The sequence below is a fragment of the Lepidochelys olivacea genome (assembly GCF_965140295.1).
Source record: "Lepidochelys olivacea isolate rLepOli2 genome assembly, chromosome: 8".
NCBI classification, from domain to species: Eukaryota; Metazoa; Chordata; order Testudines; family Cheloniidae; genus Lepidochelys; species Lepidochelys olivacea.
Genome location: NC_140418.1, coordinates 66,799,831 through 66,823,516, shown reverse-complemented (window position 1 = coordinate 66,823,516; position 23,686 = coordinate 66,799,831). Strand labels below are relative to the sequence as shown.

At 42.0% G+C, this 23,686-nt stretch overlaps 1 protein-coding gene across 1 annotated transcript in view; it reads right to left on the bottom strand.

The window, feature by feature from the left end:
• The window catches only part of VAV3 (vav guanine nucleotide exchange factor 3), a 248,303-nt gene extending 234,991 nt beyond the window's left edge, over window positions 1–13,312 (bottom strand). Inside the window, exon 1 of the mRNA XM_084637324.1 lies at window positions 12,942–13,312. Coding sequence (XP_084493450.1) covers window positions 12,942–13,145 — 204 coding nt within the window. The 5' untranslated portion in view covers window positions 13,146–13,312. The remainder of the gene's footprint in view (window positions 1–12,941) is intronic.
• Between the last annotated feature and the right edge of the window lie 10,374 nt (window positions 13,313–23,686).

The window sequence follows — 23,686 nt, the reverse complement described above, 5'->3', positions numbered from 1 at the left end:
GAAAGGCTAGTCCAGAACTTCAGTTTATGTAAATCATTATGGTTCCTCTAACTTCAACAGAGCAACCCAAATTTACATCAGCTAATAATCTGGCCCCGAATACTACTTAAAGTATTAGGATATATTTTATAAATAAAAATCATGATCATTATCATGGGAGAGAAGGCAAGGAATCAGAAAGGGATGCAAGTTTTTTCTCCTACAGCACCGGGTGTGAGGAAGCTGTCATTAGGACATTATAATAAGAGTAAGATAATACTGGAATGTTATTCTCAGTGGTGCTAATGTGGAGCAATAGGTAGCAGCATGCTATATTTAAATAAGGATCATCAGAGAATTCCATTGTCATTAATAAACTGTAATAGCAAAAACACCAATCTGATGACAAGAACACAGGCACTGAAATATCCAGATGTGAAATCAAGATTAGTATTTAGCTGCAGAGAGAAATAGAAAAGCTATGATCAAATAAAAGTAATGTTTGCAGATAAAATCACAAGAGGAAGAAACCAAGTTTAAGTCATAATGCAGAACAATTGAAATTCACAGGTGCAAAAAAATCTATGGCTTAAGAATTTAAAATCTTTGTATTAATATCCTGTGTATTGTTTCAAATTGTATGCTCACACAGGGTATTTCAGTAGGACTCCTCATAGATGGACCACTTTGCAGGATCAGGGTCTAAGACTCCAACTTTTGAATATGCAAACAAACAATCAATTATTCTGTGACTATTCTTTTGACTATGCAAGGTTACCAAGATTGTTATTATTGTTCTTAATTAATGTGGTTTTTGACTGAATGCTTTTCTAAAATATTATTCCCACCAAACTACAAGTTGAGTCAGGCTCAACAGTGTTCAGTTACATAGGAGAGAATATCTTTTTCCTTAAAATAAAAAGACATATCCGTGCTATTAAGTTAACAGTTTAGAAACTATTATACATATTTCTAAGAAATCACAGGAGGTAAACAAAATAGTATTTCACAACTCTAAGTTTTGGCACTTGTCCTATCAAACTGAAGCAAAAAATGGGCAAAACAGTCAACTGCAGATGATACCTAACACAACCAGGATGTGTAGAAAATAGAGCCAATTTGCCACCAAAAGAAAAACCAAAGTATGCAGATATACAGTCATGTTTTCTTTAGGTCACCAAGTCTGGTAATGAATTGAAATGAATGTGAATAGGAGTGCTACAGAAACAAGCACTGTAATTAGGTTCCATAGAACAGACACAAGTAAGTTGTGTACGTTTAAGGTAATTCCTTACAGAATCTGTAATGCAATTTTAACACTGGAAATAAAGGTAGGACTTCAAAGTGAATTGACCGGTTGCTATTTTTTATCCTCACAGTGAACCAAAGATCTTAATAAGAGACAAGTGCTAGTGGTCCAATAAAATAACTATCTCAGTATTCAGAGTCATCTAAACAACATAGAACAAAAGAAAAACTTCTCTGCTCTTTCAAAGGGCGGCAGCGCACCACAACCCCCACCCCCACCCCAATCTCAAGCTGCCTCCCCATTTCCTGGCACATCACAGCAGAACAGATCAGAAAGTGTTCTAGGTGGCCTTTTCCACAGTATAAGATACCTGGCTGCCCTGAATTCCTTGGTGGTCCACAAAAACTTCAACATAAAAATGATACTGGCAGATAACATCATTATCTTTCTCTCTCACACACACACAAAATCTGTCACTCCCTAGCTAATTCCTCCCCTCCTCATTCCCTTGCCAGTCAAGCCTACTCTCAGCTATGAAGCTCTGTCGGTTGCCAGGAATTTAACTTATAATTACCAGGTCCCCTAATCATCTCCCAACATTACCACTCACTCTCACCCTACCGTCAACCTGGTGCTGACATCACCTGACAATGTTCCATATTCCATAAACGGCCCTCTTTTTCTCCTTCTTTCCCCTTCCAATACCCACATATTTCCTTCTCATCTACCAGTCACCTTACTGTCTTTACCTTCCCATTTGCTTCTTTACTCCCATAATTTCCTCTTTTACTGAAGGTCAAATTAAAAAACGGGCAAAGGAAAAGGTTGGAGCCAGAAAACCGAGATCCTTTATCCTCCTGATGTTTAAATCCACAGACAATATAGCTGTAGATTGTCAAATACTACTGCCTGGTAATTAACCTCCTAGAATACAGTCAGCAGGTTATAATCGGCATTCAGTGGCATGCCACCATTACTGCATTAAGAGTAACACAGGACATCCAAGACCTGGCTCTGTGGACTTTTCTTAGCATGAATCTTAAATGATTTTCCTTTTTTCTTTCCAATCTCTCACTTGTTCTCTGATGCCCCTTCTAATCTGTCTTCCTTCTTTTCCTGCCTATTCTCTCTCTAGTTCACATTCTTCTCTTCTGATTGCTTGCCTCCCACTTTTGCTACCTCTCTTCTCTGTCGTCCACCATCTTTTTTCACTCATTCCCTTTCACAAGGATTTGCTCAGCCTGCTGCCACCAGAGCACTCCCACCCCGTCAGCTCAAGAATAGGGGATAACTCAGTTTCTCCTGCATACCTAGCAGAAAACATCATAGGCTACCCCAGCTGAATGTTTCCTCAAGCCTATCTGGATGTTTAATTTAACTCTTTGCCGTTGATACGCACTATAGCTTCTGTGAGAGACCAGTGGCAGCATATTTACTGCTAATAGGCCATAGAACATGCAGCATTTTAAATATGGTGCATGGGGCAGTACCTGAGATGAGCTTTGCAACATGCCACTGCTACATTAAGTACTAATTAAGTGGTTAACATGTAAATATAATCCTAAAAAATATTACGAGTGCATGTTCCTTTTTCTCTCCAAGGGAATCAAGTAAAGAATATTTGGAAACTGATCTGATGACCATTTTTATTTCCTTCCCTTTCTTAGAATAAGTGCAGTTGGTAACTTTGTCAAAAAGTTTCATACCAAGAGCCAAGTTATTACTCTTCCTGTGTAATATTTTTTTTTTTTTAGCAAAATTGATCAGGTTACAGCTACATTTTCTTTACAAGGAAATCTCTTTCTTTTTTTAATCTACATTATTTATTTCATGAAGGCCCCAATTCTGCAAATACTTATGCATATATTTTACTTGGCCTCATGAGACTAAGCATGTAAATAAAGTTAAACAAGTGCATAAATATTTGCAGGATCAGGGGCTAAAACAAATCAAAATATTCACTTGTTTAATTGGGCATGTTTGATGAGACTGCCTGCTATTTGAATTACAAACACTTTATCTCTCAAATATTGTTGCTTATGCTCAACAACAGACATTACTAATTAATTAATTCATGTTGTTGTTTCTCCCTCATGTTATTCCCCCCATCCCATACCAAAGATTAAATCATTTCCCAACTTTAGCTAAACCAAATGTTTTTATAGTTAGAGAAAAAGCATCTTTAACACCTAAAAATAACCCTTTTAGCATTCTCATAACTCAATAAACCAAGTGCAAAAAGCAATAGAACCCCGATTTTATGAGCACCAATCTTATGAACAGCCAGTTATCTAAATCATTTTTCTGCTGCCAAAGTCATCTTTCTGCCACTGAATGTGACTTCAATCCTTCAGCCAATATTCAAGTAGCTGTTAAGGTTTGAAAAGACTGATCCATTTGGCAGCAGGGAAGAGAAGCAATTCTATCAAACAAAGAAACATCACTGTATACATTAGTTACCGTTACTTATGTGCATTGTCACTGGATGATTAATAAATTATTTTATGCACTATAAATATTGTAATTCTGATATGTTAAATTTTATGAACTTTTTGATTTTATAAATTCCTAAATCCCCAATTAGTTCATCAAATAGGATTTCTCCTGTTAAAAAAAAAATATAGTTTTCCTGAGCTGATAACTAGTATGCCATGTTCCAATCTTGTAAGACTCTCTGTCACAGCTCAAAATCCTTGAGAAATCAAATTTTAAAAGAGATTATAATAAAAATGATGAGACAATCATGGCTCCTGGGGACATTACCAAGGACTACTATAAATTATTTTATATTTTTTCAAAATTCAGATCCTTTGGTCCCCTCCTAAGATTTAAGGGATGTAGTCACATCTCTTTGCACAGGGAGTTTGGCAGATATATTGCCACCCAAGCATGAAGTAGTTTCTCATTAAATCTTAATTTCTATACCTAAAGATAACTCAGAGCCAGAATGGCAATAACGTACTTCCATATTTTTAGGTGATCATTTGAAAAAAACAAACTCCCTTCAAAATAAGGGGTAAAAATTTAGACAAAGTAAACCGTGATTTATTTTATTATTTTAAGAACGATTTCAGGAAACGGTTATTTTAAATAAATAATTTATATAAATATACCCTTTAGTGATCTCCAATGCTGGCAGCACATCACTTCCTGCTTTCCTGTTTAGCAATTTCTCACAAGTTAACAGAACTCATTGCAAAAACTATTTCAAAATGAAATTTACGAAGTGCCACAGATATAGAAGTTGAAAAAAGACAGTGTAATGCAGGTCAGCCCAGCTAATTTGTTTCTAATGACAATTTAACCAGTATCTGTTACAATTAAGATTAAACATTATGATTAGAACTTTCAGTTATGGGTCATTTCTATTTTTATTATTTACACCAGTGTAATCCAGCCCTGGGGAAGCAGTTTGTCATGAAATGGAATTACCACAGTTACAATGCAACACTCCAACATTACCTTGTGTTGTGCAATCCTCATGACTCAAGGTCATCGTGTATTGATGCGACATCTCACGAAAACTTTTCCAACAAAATGTTAAGGCACCATACAATGGTCTCTGTAATTAAACTAACACAGTCCTCTCCTATCCCCCTTTCTGGCTGCTAGGAAGGCTCAACACTGCTTTACAGTGAGGACCACGCTTGTAACGGGGCAGCTTTGTTTGTTCTGTGCAACACCAAAGTATGCACTATTACCAATATCAAAGTTCAAAATGCATGAGTCAAATCCAAAAACACATAAGGGCAAAAAAAAAAAGGAGTCTTTTTAAAGGTTAAACGTGTTTTTTGTCGTCTTCTGAACTCCCTCTCCCAGTACACGCATGACACTGATGTTGCCAGTTCTTGCAAACTTACAAAGTGATGTGATTTTGGCCCGTGCTACAGGATCCTCACCGGACACAGAGGTCCCATTGTCAATCTTTGTGCAAACACATAGCAGGGACAGTCCCTGCCCCAAAGAGGTTCTACTCTAGTGCAAAGCATAGTAGTGAATTTGTGACATGGGAACTGGAACGGGGACCTGTCAGACTCCTCTCACGTGAGCTATTAAATATCCATTGATGGGAACAACTTTTAATCCCTGCTGAGCTGGGCACAATTCACACTGGTGACCTACAGGCAAAAGGCTGTATAGCTCATTAGCAGTCCCTCATAAGCACTAACGTTAGTCCTTCAGAAATGAGGCTGACTTTCTGGAAAAGTAAGTTTACGAAATCAAGTTCTGGCCTTCTTAGAGCTTGAACACACTGGGTCTTCCACTCTCATGACACACACAAAATCTCCCGCACATTGCTGTCAGTCAGCCAAACACTATTCTTAAAAGGGACAACTGCCTGTAACCAAATACAAATAATAAAAATGCAACACTAAAACAAACATTTGCACAATAACCAAATTTGCTTCTAAATACAATGCTTTGCAGGGTCCTTACACTGACTTGTACACATGTGTGTGGGTTTTTTACCTCCACATATGTCATCAGCAGGGTTTGAATCCATAACCTTCAGATCCACAGCACAAACCACTTCCACTTTAGTTATAGGAGTAACTTGAGTAAGGGGGTGGGTGGGAGAGAACAACATGCTGTTATCTTCTATGTAGCCCAGCCCATACAGGGAGAGACCACACACATCTTGCCAGCGGGTCACACATGTGTTTGTGACTCAACAGTGGAATGCTTGGGCAGCAGGATGCTTGGTTCCTATTCCTAGCACTGACAGCGGATTATGGTCTAGTGGTTACAGACATCATAGCCAAATGTAACAACACTCCTACTTGAGTCATGTGTGGGGACTGAACCCAAGAGCTCTGGATGTAAAAACCAGAGTCTCTACCATTTTATCTAAAGAACTAGTTCTCTTACCATGGGAACAGAGTCATAAATCTCTATGTGGTCTAGCGGCTAAAAGGTGGCATAGAGCCACACTGTATTAATGTGGGATACAGAAAGATCTGATTTGCTGTGCTCCTTCTGAAAGCATTATGTGACAAAGTGGGGGACTTGGACTCTGTAACATTAGAGGCCTGAGGTCTATTCCCAGCTCTACCTGCAATGCAAGCTATCACTTATCTGCTCTCTGAAACTGGTTAATGATAGCTACCCCACAAGGCATGAAACTTTGGTTCACAACAAGTGATGTGAAGGACACAGAAATGTCAACAGCAGTCAGAGGAAAAGCTGGGAGTAGAACTCGTGCTGTCTGGGCATGCAGTTTAATGCACCTTTCACTAGACTACAGGACATTTTATGACAGGTTTCAGAGTAGCAGCCGTGTTAGTCTGTATTCGCAAAAACAAAAGGAGGACTTGTGGCACCTGAGAGACTAACAAATTTATTTGAGCATAAGCTTTCGTGAGCTACAGCTCACTTCATCGGATGCATTCAGTGGAAAATACAGTGGGGAGATTTATATACACAGAGAACATGAAACAATGGGTGTTACCATACACACTGTAACGAGAGTGATCACTTAAGGTGAGCTATTACCAGCAGGAGAGCAGGGGGGTGGGGGGGGACCTTTTGTAGTGATAATCAAGGTGGACCATTTCCAGCAGTTGACAAGAACGTCTGAGGAACAGTGCGGGGTGGCCAGTGTCTTGCTCTGTCTTTCGTTTCCCAAAAATTGTGTGACAACCAGAATTCTTCATGTCATCACAACTCTGCTTGTAGCAGGGACCAAATCCACGAGAGTTGACAAAACTGAACAGGAAAATACCAGTTTGACTCTACAAAAGACATATGCATAACCATAAAGAGCCACATGAGGGTCAAACAATACAGGCAAAATATTACCACAGGCATCTTGGCTTACAAAGCAATAAAGCACTAGTGGACTGTGAATGCATCTGGGAGCCAGGACCTCCCAAATTCTAATTCCAAGTCTACCATTGGCACTTTCCTTCTCTGTGCCTGTGGGGATAACATACTACTTGCTACATCACAGGAATAGGAGAATAAACTAGTGTTTACAAAGCACTGTGAGATCCTACGATGCAGATATAACATAATGCAGAGAATTTATTAGACTACTGACAAGTGTAACTATTTCTGAAAACATTGCAAATGTACAGCCCAATCATGAAAGATTTTCAGTATCTCCCCAAGCACCTTCAGTTCTCTTAAGCTACAATGGAAGTTGATGCTCAGTACCTTTTTAGAATGCTCAGCAACTCACAGGATTAAGCCCTTAATTTTCTATTTATGCACTGCCGACCTAAATACATTTTTAAATGTATCCAAGGTTATAATAATTTCTGAAATTTTCTGGGGATGATTCTCTAATGTGAAGAGTGCCTCCTGCAAAGGTCTAAGTGACTGCTCTCATGGAAATCAATGGGAGAAGAGGATTCTCTTCACTTTGCAAAGGCACTTAGCACCTAGCATAAATTAGCAAGATCTTTACTGAGATCACAATTTGGCCCTTATAGGTTTTGATCCACATAAACAAACCCCTGTACCTGAAAGAGTCAAGTTCAAGTCAGTGAAGTTTGAAGCAGTTGCAAGTGTCCATCTGCACAAAGCAGCTTGCCAGACCGCACATCATCAAGAATCTACAACCTATCCTGAAGGAGTATTTGTGGCACCTTAGAGACTAACCAATTTATTTGAGCATAAGCTTTCGTGAGCTACAGCTCACTTCATCGGATCCGATGAAGTGAGCTGTAGCTCACGAAAGCTTATGCTCAAATAAATTGGTTAGTCTCTAAGGTGCCACAAGTACTCCTTTTCTTTTTGCGAATACAGATTAACACGGCTGTTACTCTGAAACCTATCCTGAAGGACGATCCCTCAGTCTCACAGATCTTGGGAGACAGGCCAATCCTCGCTTATAGACAGCCCCCCAACCTGAAGCAAATACTCACCAGCAATGGTAGGAGGTTTAAAACAAATAAAAGGAAGTTCTTCTTCACCCAGCGCACAGTCAACCTGTGGAACTCCTTGCCTGAGGAGGTTGTGAAGGCTAGGAATATAACAGGGTTTAAAAGAGAACTGGATAAATTCATGGAGGTTAAGTCCATTAATGGCTATTAGACAGGATGGGTAAGGAATGGTGTCCCTAGCCTCTGTTTCTCAGAGGGTGGAGATGGATGGCAGGAGAGAGATCACTGGATCATTACTTGTTCAGTTCACTCCCTCTGGGGCACCTGGCATTGGCCACTGTCGGTAGACAGGATATTGGGCTGGACTGACCTTTGGGTTGACCCAGTATGGCCATTCTTATGTTCTTTATGTTCTTAACCACACATCACACCACAAAAACACCAACCCAGGAACCTATCCTTGCAACAAAGCCCATTGCCAACTCTGTCCACATATCTATTCAAGGGACACCATCATAGGACCTAATCACATCAGCCACACCATCAGAGGCTCATTCACCTGCACATCTACCAATGTGATATGTGCCATCATGTGCCAGCAATGCCCCTCTGCCATGTACATTGGCCAAACCAGACAGTCATTTTTTCATGTTCTCTGTGTATATCTATCTTCCTACTGTATTTTTCACTGCATGCATCCGATGAAGTGGGTTTTAGCCCACGAAAGCTTATGCCCAAATAAATTTGTTAGTCTCTAAGGTGCCACAAGTACTCCTCATTCTTTTTGCTGATTCAGACTAACACGGCTACCACTCTGAAAGAAAATATTGTGTTATTATGAAGAAACCTTTCTAGTTCATTAACCCAGTAGAATATATTTACATATTTTATTCATAATGAAATGTGAGTATTATATGAAGCTATATCCAACAGTTGATCTTGAAAGTATTTATAGTTTTGCAAGCTGTGGAAATAATAGCAACAGACCGTATGCATTAGAACACAAAACAGATTGCCTACAAGGATCAGCAAGGAATCATCCACACTCATTCCACATACAGGGATGCATAAATGGCTAAATATATGAGTTGGAGAACCGGGATTTGGAGGAAGAAGAATTCTTCCCTCCAAGACGGTCACTGCCAGAAGCTGAATGCCAGAGTAGATGAACTAGTGCTCTGTTCCAATCTAGCAAGGCCTACTTAGCTCATGCAGTTACTAAATATGTGCTATAATTTCATCTGAATTTCATCTGAATTTGCTCCAGTTAAAATTCATGTCCTCTACAATCTCTACGTCATTTAACAAAAGTTACAGAATACCACCTCTTCTATACAGTGTCATGTATACTACTCAAATTTTGAAGAATTAAGTATTTTAGAATGTCTGTCATAACATTTGCATCTAGTATGCTGCTGGTGTAGTTTTTATTTTGACTGGTTGCAATTTATTCTTGATATGTTTTTTTTATAATGCATTATTGGCTTTTACAGAATATTTTGCAGTAAATGCATTTGCCAAGATGAGAATGGTGTCATAAAAAGAAAGAATATAACTGACACCAATCAGTGATTGTGGACTAAATATGTCAAGCAAACATAGTCCAATTTACATTAATTGTACAAGCATCTATTTTTAAAAACACATGAAATAAGAGGAGGTTCCTAAGCCTGGGTACTAATATTGCCTTCCTATTAGTCTAAAATAGCTTCAATGAAAAAAGTAAAATGTTACAAATTATTAGGTCCTGGTATTCTGAAAGTGTTGCAAAATGTTAGCAAATGTTAAAGTCTATTCTTGCTTCAGCAGACATCTACTTAACTTCCGTATACGTCAGTGAAGTTACTGGTGCATATCAAGTGGGATTAGAAGCAGACCACTTGTACTCAGAATCTCTTCTCATAATATTTTAATATAATGTTAACATTTTACATCACCATATTAAAGACTGGCATTCTGGGGCAATGAAGATATATCCATTTACATATAATCCTCAACAAAATCTTTGTTTAAAAAGAGTGAAAAATTGAAACCATGTTTCACTGGAGTCCAATTAACTCCTAGTGTCTGTTTGTGTATATATTATGTATATAAGTCCCTAATTAATTCACAATACTGCAGCAATTGCGGATCCCGCAATATTAAGCTTCCACAGCAATTTTGTCAGCCAGGTGGTGCTGAGAGCGTGGGGCTGACAACGGGAGTCCTGGCCATCAGCCTTCTGGGGCTGATAGTGGGAGCCCAGGGTCCTGCTGTCAGCCCCACACATGGCGGGGCTCCCGCTGTCAGCCCAGGCAGCTGACAGCCAGAGTCCTGGACATTACTGACTGTAATATAGTTGCAGCAAAATGTCTGGTTATCAAAAAAAATTAGCAGGCATAATATAATACTTGAGTGTTTATATTGTTCCAGCAAATTTTTCTTAAACAAATAGGTCTTCTCTGGCTTTTCCAAATTAACACAATTAATAAAGGTCCATTATTACTTTTCCACAATTTTCCATGTCTTGTCCGCAACTCAGCTGCAATTATTTGACAATCATCTCGTGATTCAAGTATGGCCTAACATATATATTCATACAAAAAAATTGACCTCTCTTTAAAAAAAACAAAAACACAAGAATGTCTGGAAATGAACAGTGAAGAGACCCAACCAATTCGCCACAGACATATAATCCTTCATCACTCTTTATCAACCAACCTTAACTTGCCACCTTAAAATTTTCAAAAATATATGTAACGGCCAAAACAACAAGTTACAATTACACCCACCCACCCTCCCCGTCCCTTTAACCCTCTCATGCCTCCTCCAGTCCCCTGCACACATCCCACTGTGCTTCCCCTGTCCTTTGCAACTTCCATGCCCTTGAGGAGCCCTACTCTCTCCTGCGTACCACTCCATGCACTTGCATTCTCACCCCTACCCCTTCCATTCAAAAAACAGGAAGCATGGCAACTTGCTACCTCACCAGGTACCTCTCAGTCCTCAGACCTACTATCATCGTCTGTCTACTCTTCATGCTCTCTATATCTCTTCCCAAACTTCTAACTCACCACAATTCCCCCCCCACACACCATGCTCCCACTTCCAATCCATGCCCCCCATGTACCCGTTTGTCCAGGTCAATCCAGCAAAACCAGAAACAAAAAGTCAGTTAATTATGAATTGTTTATAGTAAATACATTTTTCATATTATTAGTTTTAACAGTGCTCTTTATCGCCCCCTATAAGACTAAGAGGAACTTGTCTTCAGCAAAGCCAATAAAATGCAACCCCAGTTCTGCATGAGTCTCCACAGGAGCACAGAGTCCACCCAAGCAGATTCATTTGCAGGTTCAGGCCCAATTTCAGAGATTCTAAGTTCTTTTGAGACAAGACACAAAAAATCATTAGGAAACTTTTCAAATCTGACGGACAGGTGTTTGCAGTTCAGAACACCATAACTTTATAACTGCTCAGTTTTTAATTTTTTTAAAATTAAAAAAACAATTTCTCAGATAAAATCTACCAGAGTTGATGTGCAGGATGTAAAGATTCAGGAAGATTAGAGGGAAAAGCAAAGTGTACTAAAAATCAGGCTTATATTGGGAAGGTAGCTTAACTATGGTTATTACCGCTCCATAAATAAGGATTAACACTATAATTTATACAACTCAAAAAGGTATACAAAACAAGGCCTTGATCCTGCAAAAACTTATCCATCTATTTAACCTTCTGCATATTTAACTCAATGTGACGACTCACATGATTAAATTTAAGCACGTGCTTTTTTGCAGGATCAGTGACTGGACCCCTGATCTTTGTAAATTATTCCATGAGAAAAGACACCTTTGCAAAACCCCAGTGACTTCAAAGGAGCTCCCCATCTGCATCATGTGCCATATAGGCTGGGGGCCTCTCAAAAATAAACGAAAAGAAAATTCACAAACACCACTGGGCAGGGGGGTGAAAAGAAGTAACATTAGGTACAATTTTATCTGACAAAAAGCATGAAATTTACAGTCGAAACTGAAATCATGTGCTTAGGGTATCACAACTTTGTGCATGGGTATCACAGCTTCTGAGGTCCAGAAGGAGCCCCTCTGTTCTGAGATCCCCAATAAATATGTAATCCAAGACCTAAGCACACAGGATTGACTGAGAGGGACCCTGAGCTTTAGCTTTGATCTCCATGAAGATCACACACCTAAAAATCTCACACACGGTTTTTGTTATATTTTTTGCCTGTCTTTTGAGGAATGGTTGGGGAAACACAAACAACACCAGCATGTGATTAGACCACATGCCCAGAAACCTTCAGAGGGCTGAAGCAAGATTTATGTCAAGTTAGTCTTCTTGGGATCTTTTTCCCCCTAGCTATTGTAATTATAGACAATGGTAATTCAGCTTCCTAGATTCCTCATTCTACATGACACCGTTCTTTTTAAAATTACTGACCTATTCATCGGGACAGAATTTGACAACAAAACAAAACCGAAATATGTTGGGGAGGGGTTGTATCTTGTATGGTTTTAAGAGGGTTACTTTTTGCTTTTTTTAAAAAAAGAGGCATTTCAATACCTCCTTACTTCACAATAACGACTGTAAACACAGAGTAGCTTGAGTACTTCTCATAAAGCGTGCAGTGACTACGGTAGGGGACACGGAGGGTGGACACGTGCCCCCCCCCCATACAATAGGGTTTAACTCCCTATAGCATCTTTCACCTCGCGTGCATCCTCCCCTCCAATACTTTGCAGAGTTAAATGCTACCGCGCAAGTGAAAGCAAAACACGAGCAGGATACTTAGCGCATCTCCGCATTTGCACAAAGAAATTAAGCAGCTGATTAATGGGGGATGCGAGGCGAGGGCGGCAGCAGAAGCCCTTGCGGAGCGGGGCCCTTACCTGGGACATCTGGGGCCTGAGGTTGATTTCCTTCAGGTTGATGGAGTGGCTGCGCAGGTTGTTGAGCAGCTGGCAGAGCAGGACCCCATCGCGGAGGGTCTGCGCCAGGTCGAACACCTGAGCCGTGGGCCAGGTCACTCGGTGGTTGTGCGGCAGCACCTTGCAGTGGATCAGCCACTGGGCGCACTGCTTCCAGGGCTCCATGCCGGGCACCAGGCGGGGAGGATGCTGCGGGCTGCAAGCGCCCGGTCCCCAAACCCAGAGAGGCAGGGAAGCCCTCGGGGCTCCGCGCCGCCGCAGTGCTCCGCTCCGGCTCTTCCGAGCGCCCCGGCCCTTTGCAGAGCGCGAGCGGCAGCAGCGGCCGGGCGGCGGCGGCTGGAGAGGCTGCGTGCGAGCTTCCCCCTCCCCCTCTGCGCAGACGAGAGGATGGGCTCGGGACAGGTGCGCGCGCATTGTCCCTGGGCCGGTGGTGCACGCTCTGCGGAGGGGCCGGTGCTGTGGCGCTGCCTGCAGGGCTGGTGGCCCCGGGGCCTCGCCTTCCTAGGCAGGGCCTTCTCCTGCAGCTAGAAGCCCCTGCCAGGCAAAAGGACAAACGCGCCTGCAGCCCCGTTTCAGAGCGGGGAGCTCGTTATGATCAGGTTGGGCTGATGTACCCACTTTCCTGTAACTTCTACAAGCCTGCACATTGAGCAGCAGTGGACAGCAGGGACCCAGCAGCCTTCTTCCCTCAGCCTTGGCTGAGGGGGGGCAGCACCAGGAATGTAGGCTCGGGCCCTGTGGGGCGGTACACCAGTAATGGAGGGTTGGTCCTCAAAATTACCGTGCACCTTTTAACTCCACAGAAATGTACTGAATCGGGCCCTGCTCCTGCAGTCCTGATTAAGGTCAGCAGTCTCCCTCTCGCAGGGGTGCTGGAACAATTTTAATAGTGGGGGTGCTGAGAGCCACTGAACCAAACTGTAAATCCTGTATATGATGGAAAGCACTTCAAGCCAGAGAGTGCGGCTGCACAGCTAGGGTTGCCAGGCATCCGGTTTTTGACTGGAACGCCCAGTGGAAAAGGGACCCTCGTGGCTCCGGTCAGTACTGCCAACCATGCATAGGCGCCGACTTACACTCACGCCGGTGGGTGCTCGACCCCTGCCTCTAGCCCCGACTCCGCCCCTGCCCCCATTCCAACCCCTTCCCCAAAGTCTCCACCCAACTCCACCCCCTCCCATTCCGACTCCTTCCCCAAATCCCCACCCCCGCCTCTTCCCCGTCTCCTCCCCGAGCAGGCTACATTCCTGCTCCTCCCTGCTCCCTCCCAGAGCTTGCTATGCAGCCAAACAGCTGTTTGGCAGCGGCAAGCACTAGGAGGTAGGCGGAGGAGCAGGGACACGGCATGCTCAGGGGAGGAGGTTAGATGAGGTGGGACAGGGAGGGGAGCTTGGCTGCTGCTGGATGCAGAGCACCCACTAATTTTTCCCCATGGCTGCTCCAGCCCCAGAGCACCCATGGAGTCGGCGCCTATGCGACCATGCTGTTAATAGTCCAGTCAGTGGCACAGCGGGGGCCCAGGGCTAAGGCAGGCTCCCTGCCTGCCCTATCTCTGCATGACTCCTGGAAGTAGATGCCCTGCAGCCCCTACACCAGGGGTGGGCAAACTTTTTGGCCCAAGGGCCACATTCGGGTGTGAAACTGTATGGAGGGCAGGTAGGGAAGGCTCTGCCCCCCCAAACAGCTTGTCCCCTGCCCCCTATTTGCCCCCTTCCACTTCCCGCCCCCTGACTGTACCCCTCAAAACCCCTGACTCATCCAACCCCCCCTGCTCCTTGTCCCCTGACTGCCCCCTCCTGAGACCCCCCTGCCCCAAACTGCCCCCCCTGGGATCCCAAACCCTATCCAACCCCCCTGCTCCCCATCCCCTGACTCCCTTGACCTATCCACACTCCCACCCTCTGACAGCCCCCCCCCCCGGGACTCCCACGCCCTATCCAACCCCCCCCGATCCCTGACCCCAGACGGCCCCAGAACCTCCACCCCATCCAATCGCCCTCTGCTGCCTGTCTGTGCCCCAGGACGTCCTACCCAATCCCCCCACTGCCCCACGCACCACCGCCGCTCCCTTACTAAGCCACTCAGAGTGTCAGGAGCTTGCAGGTGTGCTGCCCGCGCGGCAGCGTCACTGCGGAGGAGGGGAAAAAGCGGGGGAGGGGTCAGGGCGAGCCTCCTGGGCCAGGAGCTCAGGGGCCAGGCAGGACGGTCCCACGGGCTGGATGTGGCCTGTAGTTTGCCCACATCTGCCCTAGAAGCATGGACAGCAAGGGAGGCTTCATGTGCTGCCCCCACCCAGAGGCCTGGCTTTGCAGCTTCCATGGGCCGGGAACCATGATCAATGGGAGTTGTAGGAGTGGCACCTGCAGGCACGAGGGCAGCGTGCAGAGCCTTCCTGACCAGCCATGCATCTAGGGTCTGCAGGGACCTGGCGGCCACTTCCTGGGAGCCATGGTAAGTGCTGCCGGGACCCCGCACCCTAAACCCTCTCCTGCACCCCAGCCCGGAGCCCGCAGCCCTCATCTCCAGTCCCACCCCAGAGTCCGGAGCCGGCACCGCCTCCTGCACTCCAAACCCCTTGCCCCCAGCCCAGAGCCCCCCCTGTACCCCAAACCCCTCATCCATGGCCCCACCCCAGAGCCCACACCCCCAGCCAGAGTCCTCACCCCCCTGCATCCCAACCCCTGCCCCAGCCTGGAGCGCACTCTCCTACCCTGAACCCCTCATTTCTGGCTCCACCCAGAGCCCAAACCCCTAGCTCAAAGCCCAAACCCCCACACACACACCAATTCCTTGCCCCAGCCCTGTGAAAGTGAGTGAGGGTGGGGGAGAGCGACAAAGGGAGGGGGGTTGGAGTGAGCAGGGCCTCGGAGAAGGGGCAGGGCAGGGGTGTTCGTTTTTGTGCAATTAGAAAGTTGGCAACCTTAAGCACAGCACTCCTAGTTCCAGCACCTATGAGCTCACTGACAGGACTCAGTTCTGCTGTCAGTTATGCCAGCGTTAAGTCAGAATAACTATTGTTTTCATTTCTGTAATGCGATTGAAACCAGTGTAGTTTGAGAACAGAATTTAGCCCCAAAAGCTTAAAGGTGACCTACAAGGAAAATGAAGTGAGGTTTCTGCCTTTTGCTTCTATATAATGAATGAAGAATGCTAGAAGTTTGTTTATTGAGGCTTGCTTTTTTCCTCCCTGCTTCCCTGACATTAGAAATTCAGGTGTTCTCGACGCTGGAAGTCTCTGTTGCTGATTGAAGAACTAGTAAGATTAAAAGGACACAGAAACAAAGGGAATAATATCTAATTAAACTGAGAAGGGAAGTAATTTTTTATACAAAATATTTAAAACTTTTGGGGAGGAAAGCTCTCCTTTTTTAATTATTTTTAATTATTCAAACACTCTCCCCTCTAATTAAGGCCTTTCAGGGTTCTGAATTGATGAGTCCATCATGAAAAACAGACTCCTTATGTCCACAGAAATCAATGAGAGTTAGGTACCTTAATGTCGTTGAGGATCTGAACCAAAGTTGCTAATCCTGGTACTTCCATTTTAAAAATACAAGCAGAAAATATACTTTAGTATTAAGAGAGACACTAGTGAGAGAAATATTTCAGGCCTCCTTTTATACATCAAAAAGAACCTGAAAGGGATACAAACTCAATTTTTTCCTTTGCGTGTCACCATTAAACATTGTAGGCTGAATTCAGCCTTCGTTACACCTGTTCAACCCCATTGGCGTCATTGGGGTTGCACAGATATAACTCCGGGCATAATTTGGCCATATGTTTCTTATATCTGAGTCACTCATGAAATGCATTGGCCATGTGAAAAATTCTATAGAAAGCTTTAATAAATCCCATAGCATATTGTAACTTTCACTACTAAAGCCACATAGGGTGTTTGAATATGCTTAGTTTTAAGTATTGCTCATTTTAAAAAATTGAGGGTTTTTAAGATTAGAGACTGCACTATAAAAATTCAAAGAAGAAACAGAAATGATATAAATTGATAGCCATGTATTATTCTTACTCTACACTAAGAAAATATGTTATCCTCAACTTTAATATAAATTACCAGTTTATTCTGGAAGGCCATCCATAGCTGTCAATCATACACAGCAACTAAACCAGATTAGATCAATTTAAATGCTGTTGAAAAAATGAACATTAATGTAATACCTCCCAACCAACATACAGGTAATCTGAATATAAAACATTCAAATTAAACTGTTACAGTCAACCAAAATATTCTTATTTAACTATAAAACAAACAAGAATTATGACTAAGTTTTGATGGGAAACAGTACTAATATCCATCAGAGTTCACAGTACCCTCTAGGTCTACTTCTTAAAAGCCATCATTTCCTCTGGATTTCTGAGAAGGTACCTTTTATTTCCTCACAAAAGCAACAATCTAGATGACGCAAACAGTATGTTTCTGTTAATTAAAATGATATGCTTGTTTTGTAACTACAAAACTTTTTAAGAAGCACTAGTATAAAATGAAAAAAACATCTCTATCTTTTTCCTTCAATATCTAGGGGATCAGAAATTCTTCCAGCATCTTAATTTGGTTATAAACACCAGCAGGATTATATGAGATAACCCAATGCCACCTGCAATTTTCAAATGTCCTTTCTGGCACTCTTGACTCCTGTTGCTTCTTGAGGTCAGAATACTTCGCCCAACCTTTTTAATAAATTATAGACCAGTTAAAATAGGTTTTTTTCCTGACAATACAGTTTTTAAAAGCTGTAACTTAACAAGAGACTTCTTTATTTTGCTAATCGTAAAATTCTTTTCACATTTATATAAATATACAGTGCTTTTGGGAGTGGTGGTTACTTATGCAAGGAGTTACACTGGCATCATAGGAGTTACACGAATAAGTGCAGGTTTATCAGATGCGGTCTGGCCTGTAGCTACCTCACCATTTTGCATAACTGAGTGGGGCTGTATCTCCTACCAAAAACAAACGTAAATGTCCCTGAATGACTCAAAGCCCCAAGAGCAAGTAGGGTCAAACGCTAACTTTGCAATCACATTGAAGATAGTGAGATTGCACAGGTGTAATTAAGAACATATTTGATGAGAGTGGGGCGCTCAGCTGCACTTGACAGCAGCATTTGACTCTCAGTCATTATTACTGGTAATGATTTATTAACTCTACCACTATTTCCCAAGGCCGGATAAAAGGAGGATTCTGCAGCTGGATTTGCAACCCACTCAGGTACAATCTTATTGCAAGAGAAATAGTTCAGTTAAACCAAAACTTGAGGACAGTAGATATAGATGGAGCTCAAAACCCAAGTATGACAGATCTCAGTGAAAGAAAAAAGGAGACTGAGATTTTGAGACATCAAATCTTGATGATTAAATCTGTAATAAGAGTAGGCACATGGAATGCACATACTTTGTATAATAGGGGAAAGCTGGCACAGGTTACAAGAAAAAAATTTTAAAAATACCATCTGAACATACTTGATGTCAGTGAGACAAGATGAGCAGGGAGTGGCAAGATGGTGTCGGATGGTGGTACAGTCTTATAGTCACAAGGATGAATGCATGAAAGAGGTGTAGGAATTATGCTAGATAATACTATAGCAAAGACCTTGCTGTCTTGGAAGCCAGTGAACATCAGAATAATAGTAGCCAGGCCCAAACAAAATATGTCTAGTGTACAGTAATCCAAGTATATGCACCAACAAATGCAGCAGGTAACAGTGAAAAGGACACTTTCTATGTGCAGGTGCAGCAAGTACTGGATGACCTGCCTAAGCATGACATCAAGTTCATGGTAGGTGACTTCAATGCAGAAACCAGCAACAACTCTATTGGTTGGGAAGAATCATAGGAACAGCAGTGGATGGCATCTGAACTGATGATGGTGAACGGATTTTAAATTTCTGTAGCGCAAACATCTCAAATATAGGAGGCGGTCTCTTTTAGCACAAGAGGATTCACAAGCTTACAAGGAGATCACCAGACAATTTGACTGTCAACCAGAGAGATGTAGGTGTGTAGATGAGCATCATCTTTCAGTGATGTCAGAGTCAGAAGAGGAGCAATGTTGGCTCACATCACTATCTTTTAGTGGCCAAGTTTCAATGTAAACTCAAAATGATCATGAAGACAGACAAAAAGTGTGTTATAGCTATAGACAAGTTCAAGGACAAAGAAACGTATATCAGATTCCAGATTGTACTCAGCAACCATTCCATTGTTTTATGGGACCAGGCTCATGAACATCTAGAAGATAGATCATCAAACTGGAAGAAGATGGTAGTTGAGAAAGCAAAGGCAATAGTGGGCCTCCAAAGAGGATAGAAGAAAGATCCATGGGTTACATCTGGAATATGGGCTATGATTGATGAGCAGAAAGCTCTGAAGGCAAAAAAGGAACAGTGCAAGAGACAGATATAAGATTCAGATAATAAGACAAAAGAAATAAAGAAGAGATACAGGGAAGATAGAAATGCCTGGGTTCAGGAGAAGTCTGTAGAGGCAGAAGAAGCAGCACAAAGGGGAGACTTCAAGCAGCTCTACTGAATAGTGAAAGTCCTCTCAAGAAGAACCAGACCATCATAGGTGATGCCCATCAGGGACTGTCATGCATAGATGTTGAAAACAGATGAAGATCAAGCCAGACAATGAAAAAAAAATTCCATTCCCTATTAAGCTGACCAGAAATGCAAATGCTAAGTAGGAAAGAGAAGAGAAAGCAATATCATCTGATGAAACTAAAGCAGCCATCAAAAGCCTCAAACAGAGGAAAGCTCCTGGGGTTGACAGAATTCAAGCACTAAAGATGGAAAGTGAAATTCTAATTCAGCAGTTAACAAAACTGTGTAATGAACTATGAATGAAAGAACAAGGCCACAGAGCTGGAAAAATGGTATAATCAGGGAATTGCCAAGAAAAGGTGATGTTACTGCATGAGCTGTAGAGAGATTGTACCACTGTCACTCCCAGGCAAGGTATTGGCAACCTTTACACTGAATAGAATGAAGAAGGCAGTGGTATGGAATATTACGAGAACAGGCTGAGTTCTATCCAAGTAGATCATGTTGTGAACAGATATTCACTCTTCAATAGATCATTAGAAAAGCTACTGCTTGGCAAAAACTCATCTTAATCAACTTTATTGACTTTAAGACATAATACTGACATAATAAGGAGATCCATGGTAAGACTGGATATAGCCCTGAGCGAGTTGTTCAGTATTGCAACTGGAGGAAGACATGACTGTGTGTTATCACCATCCTCTATGCATTAGCAATAGGCTGTGTAATGAAGCAGGCAACAAAAGGTTAGTGGAAAAGAGTTACATGACCTTGACTTTGCTGATGATATTGCTTTACTATATATGATGTAGAATTAAATGATTGCCCTTAAATCAGAGGTAGAATAGGAAGCAGCAAACATTTGATAGAAAGTAAATGCAGAGAAAACCAAGACTGGGAAGGTAGGAACAGATGCAATAGTGTATGTGGATAGAAAAGAAATAAAAAAGGCAGAAGAGTTCTGGTGTCTAGGGAGCATGATGACCGTTGAAGGTGGCTGTGATAAAGATACTCATATGAGATTAGGAAAAACATTACTTTTAGAAGGATGAACAACATCTGGTCAAACAGGTCTTCACATTGAACTAAAAGGCAGATTATACCATGCGATTGTTCTGAGCACACTGCTGTACGGAGCAGAGACATGGCCAATCACAGTGGCTAACAAAAAGGAATTGGAGGCTGGCCATTACAGACAGTTGAGGAAGATATTACACATTTCATGGAAAACAAAATAACAAATGCAAGAGTAAGGGAGATGAAAGCAAGACATGTTAGAAAATATCAAAGTAAGAAGGCTCATGTGGTTGTGACATGTACACATATGGAATTGGCTACCCCGGGAGGAAAAAGAAAGTGAGGAAGAGCTGGAAGAAGACAGTGGCAGAGGATATTGTAAGTGCTAGTATCACATGGGAAGAAGTACCACAACTAGTGAGCAACCATATTCAGGGGAACTGGACTTCCCAATGTGTCAGTGCTACAGAAGGTACTAAGGTCTAATAATGCATGACCCAGAAAGAACCCAGCTTGACTTTGAGATCCCTGGTTGCGTAAGCAGGAACTAGCAGAAAGAAAAGACACATTTCCAACTTGTAAATGTAACATTTGATGTGGATTTGGTGAGTGTGGAATCTTATGAAGCCATTCTCACAGAGCAGCTTGTCAGAGTAGAAATACAATTTTACAATTTGTAAGTTTCAATTAGCAGTAAGTATTTTTGTTTGAAAAAATACAGAACATACTTTTTTAAGGATTTGTGACAGTGTGACTGTGCTATTATGTTTTTTCAAAATAATAATTGGTGGGGAAGGTGTAACTTCACTGGGAGTCTTGCTTGCAGTTCCAATTCTGCTATCCTTGTATTGAGTAGTACCTTATTACACAATGGGGTATTTGCATAGTTAAGTACTTCTCAGCATAGACTCAGACCCTTAGTTAGCATTTCAGGATTGGGCCAATGGGTCTGAGAGTAAATAACTGTACTGTAAAGTTATTTATTCAGTACAATGTATGAATTATTTTATTTTCTGAACAAATGACTAAAAAACTATGAGCTAGTAATATAATGTGCTAGCACAGAATCTGAATGCTTGCAACTATGTAAAATTATAGGAAACTTAATTCCTCCATTTAAAATGGAAAAGAGATGAAATTACCAAACTGCACTTTGATTACTTGGATGTTATCACCGATCAGAATGGGTGAAAATGGTTTGATCAGGAATACAGAAAAAACATGGTTTTATATTTAGATGTTTTTATCTGCTATCATTAAGTTAATATAAAATGGTATAAGAGAATGAGTTTCCGACTATACCCACAAGCTATTTCCTGTTAATGAATTGACAAGAATTGTACCAGTGATGCCAAAAAAATGAAAGGAGTCACACATCCCCATGTCACCTGCAGCCAGTTGGAATCAATGAGACATCACATATAATTGCAGTATAAATGTTGGGTTGCATTTACAAACAATATATGTGAATGAGTGTGTGTCATCTGATATTCTGATTTCTAAATGGCATAGCTAAAAAAGCTGCAAGCTAATTACTGGAATGGGTCAAATCCTTTTATGCGAAGGAACATTCTAGTGCTGTTTAATCAAGCCTTGCACTAGTAAACAAGTATTTTCTTTAAATGATACCTAAATCCCAAATATCTTAGAAATCCCTGTTGCAAATTCAGAATGTTTTACACAGTTAAAGGTTCTGACTTTACTCCATGAAGACTCCCATGTTGTCCAAAATGTGTTTTCTTTATTCCTATACTGTATCACTTCCTGCCTCTCAAATAACATTTTACACAAATACGCATACCTAAACAGATCCTGAGCAAATTAGCTTTGAAGAAGGAACTACATGGGCACCAAGGGGAATAGGATCCATGCCCCAATCTCTGTCCAAGCAGCCTGATCTGGAATTGGAGGCAGTTACCCCTGCACATCCCCTCGGGGGACGGGGAGGGCGGGGACGACGAGACAGAAGTGGGGCTGTGACTGCTAAGTATCATGAATCCGACGAAGTGGGTATTCAGCCACGAAAGCTTATGCTCCAATACGTCTGTTAGTCTATAAGGTGCCACAGGACTCTTTGCCGCTTTTACAGATCCAGAGTAACACAGCTACCCCTCTGATAAGTATCACTTTATAATTTATCAAAAAACACCATAATTGGGCAAGACTGGGCATTGTTAATTGGCCTTATTTGTTTTTCTTATAAGCGTATGTTATTTGCTGTTCATAGTTCCATTCCCCTCATTTTGTCTCAGTTGTGCCCTGCAATCTCACTAATGTTGAGGTTGCAGAGTATAAATGGAAACAGAATTTGGTCTTACAGATTTAGAGTTTCCAGTTACACCAGTGTAAATCCATTTACTTCAGTGGAACTACTCAGATTTACACCAATGTAATGAAAATAAGAATGGCTGTTGGTGCTTTTCCCCACATCATTATATGTTCCTTTATTTTACTAGAGAAAGGTTACAGAGACTGTCAGGATCATTCTTCTTTTCTTTTGTGCAGATTTGCACAACATTTACTTTCCTCCTATTTTCCAGTACTTTTCCAATTCTCCCTGACTTTGCAAATTGTCCACAACAGCTCATTTGTAGGTGTTCAAATTTTCCAATATTCCCAAATCTGCTCTATATCAAGAGCTATGTGAGAATATCTTCATTATGTCCTAACTGTTAAAAATATTTTATTTTTCTTGTTAAGCAACACATTTTTAAGTGAAGGACTCAAAAACTGAAGTCTGTAATTTGGTTCTCAAGTGAGCCAATTGCTGAAGACTTGTTTGGAGATTGAGTCTGGCTAACTCTATCCTTCAATGGAACATCCACCATCCTCTCCCTCTCCCATGCCCCAGAAATCCCTTCTCTCACCAAAGATGTCTTTATGGAGGGAGGTCTCAGATAATCTGAGGAGCAAGGCAGGCCACTTTCAAATCTTCTCAGTCCACATCCTCCACTCTTTCACAAGCACAGATTAAGGTTCACATACCTGAAACACGCCACTGTATAATGCTGGTTCTGGTGGACCCAACTGAAAGTGTCAGTTCAGGACAAATTGCTTAAAGCAGGGCAGTTACAGCCCAAGGCTGGGGTTTCTATGCACACCAAGGCAAACCAAACCAACCAGACAGAGAGG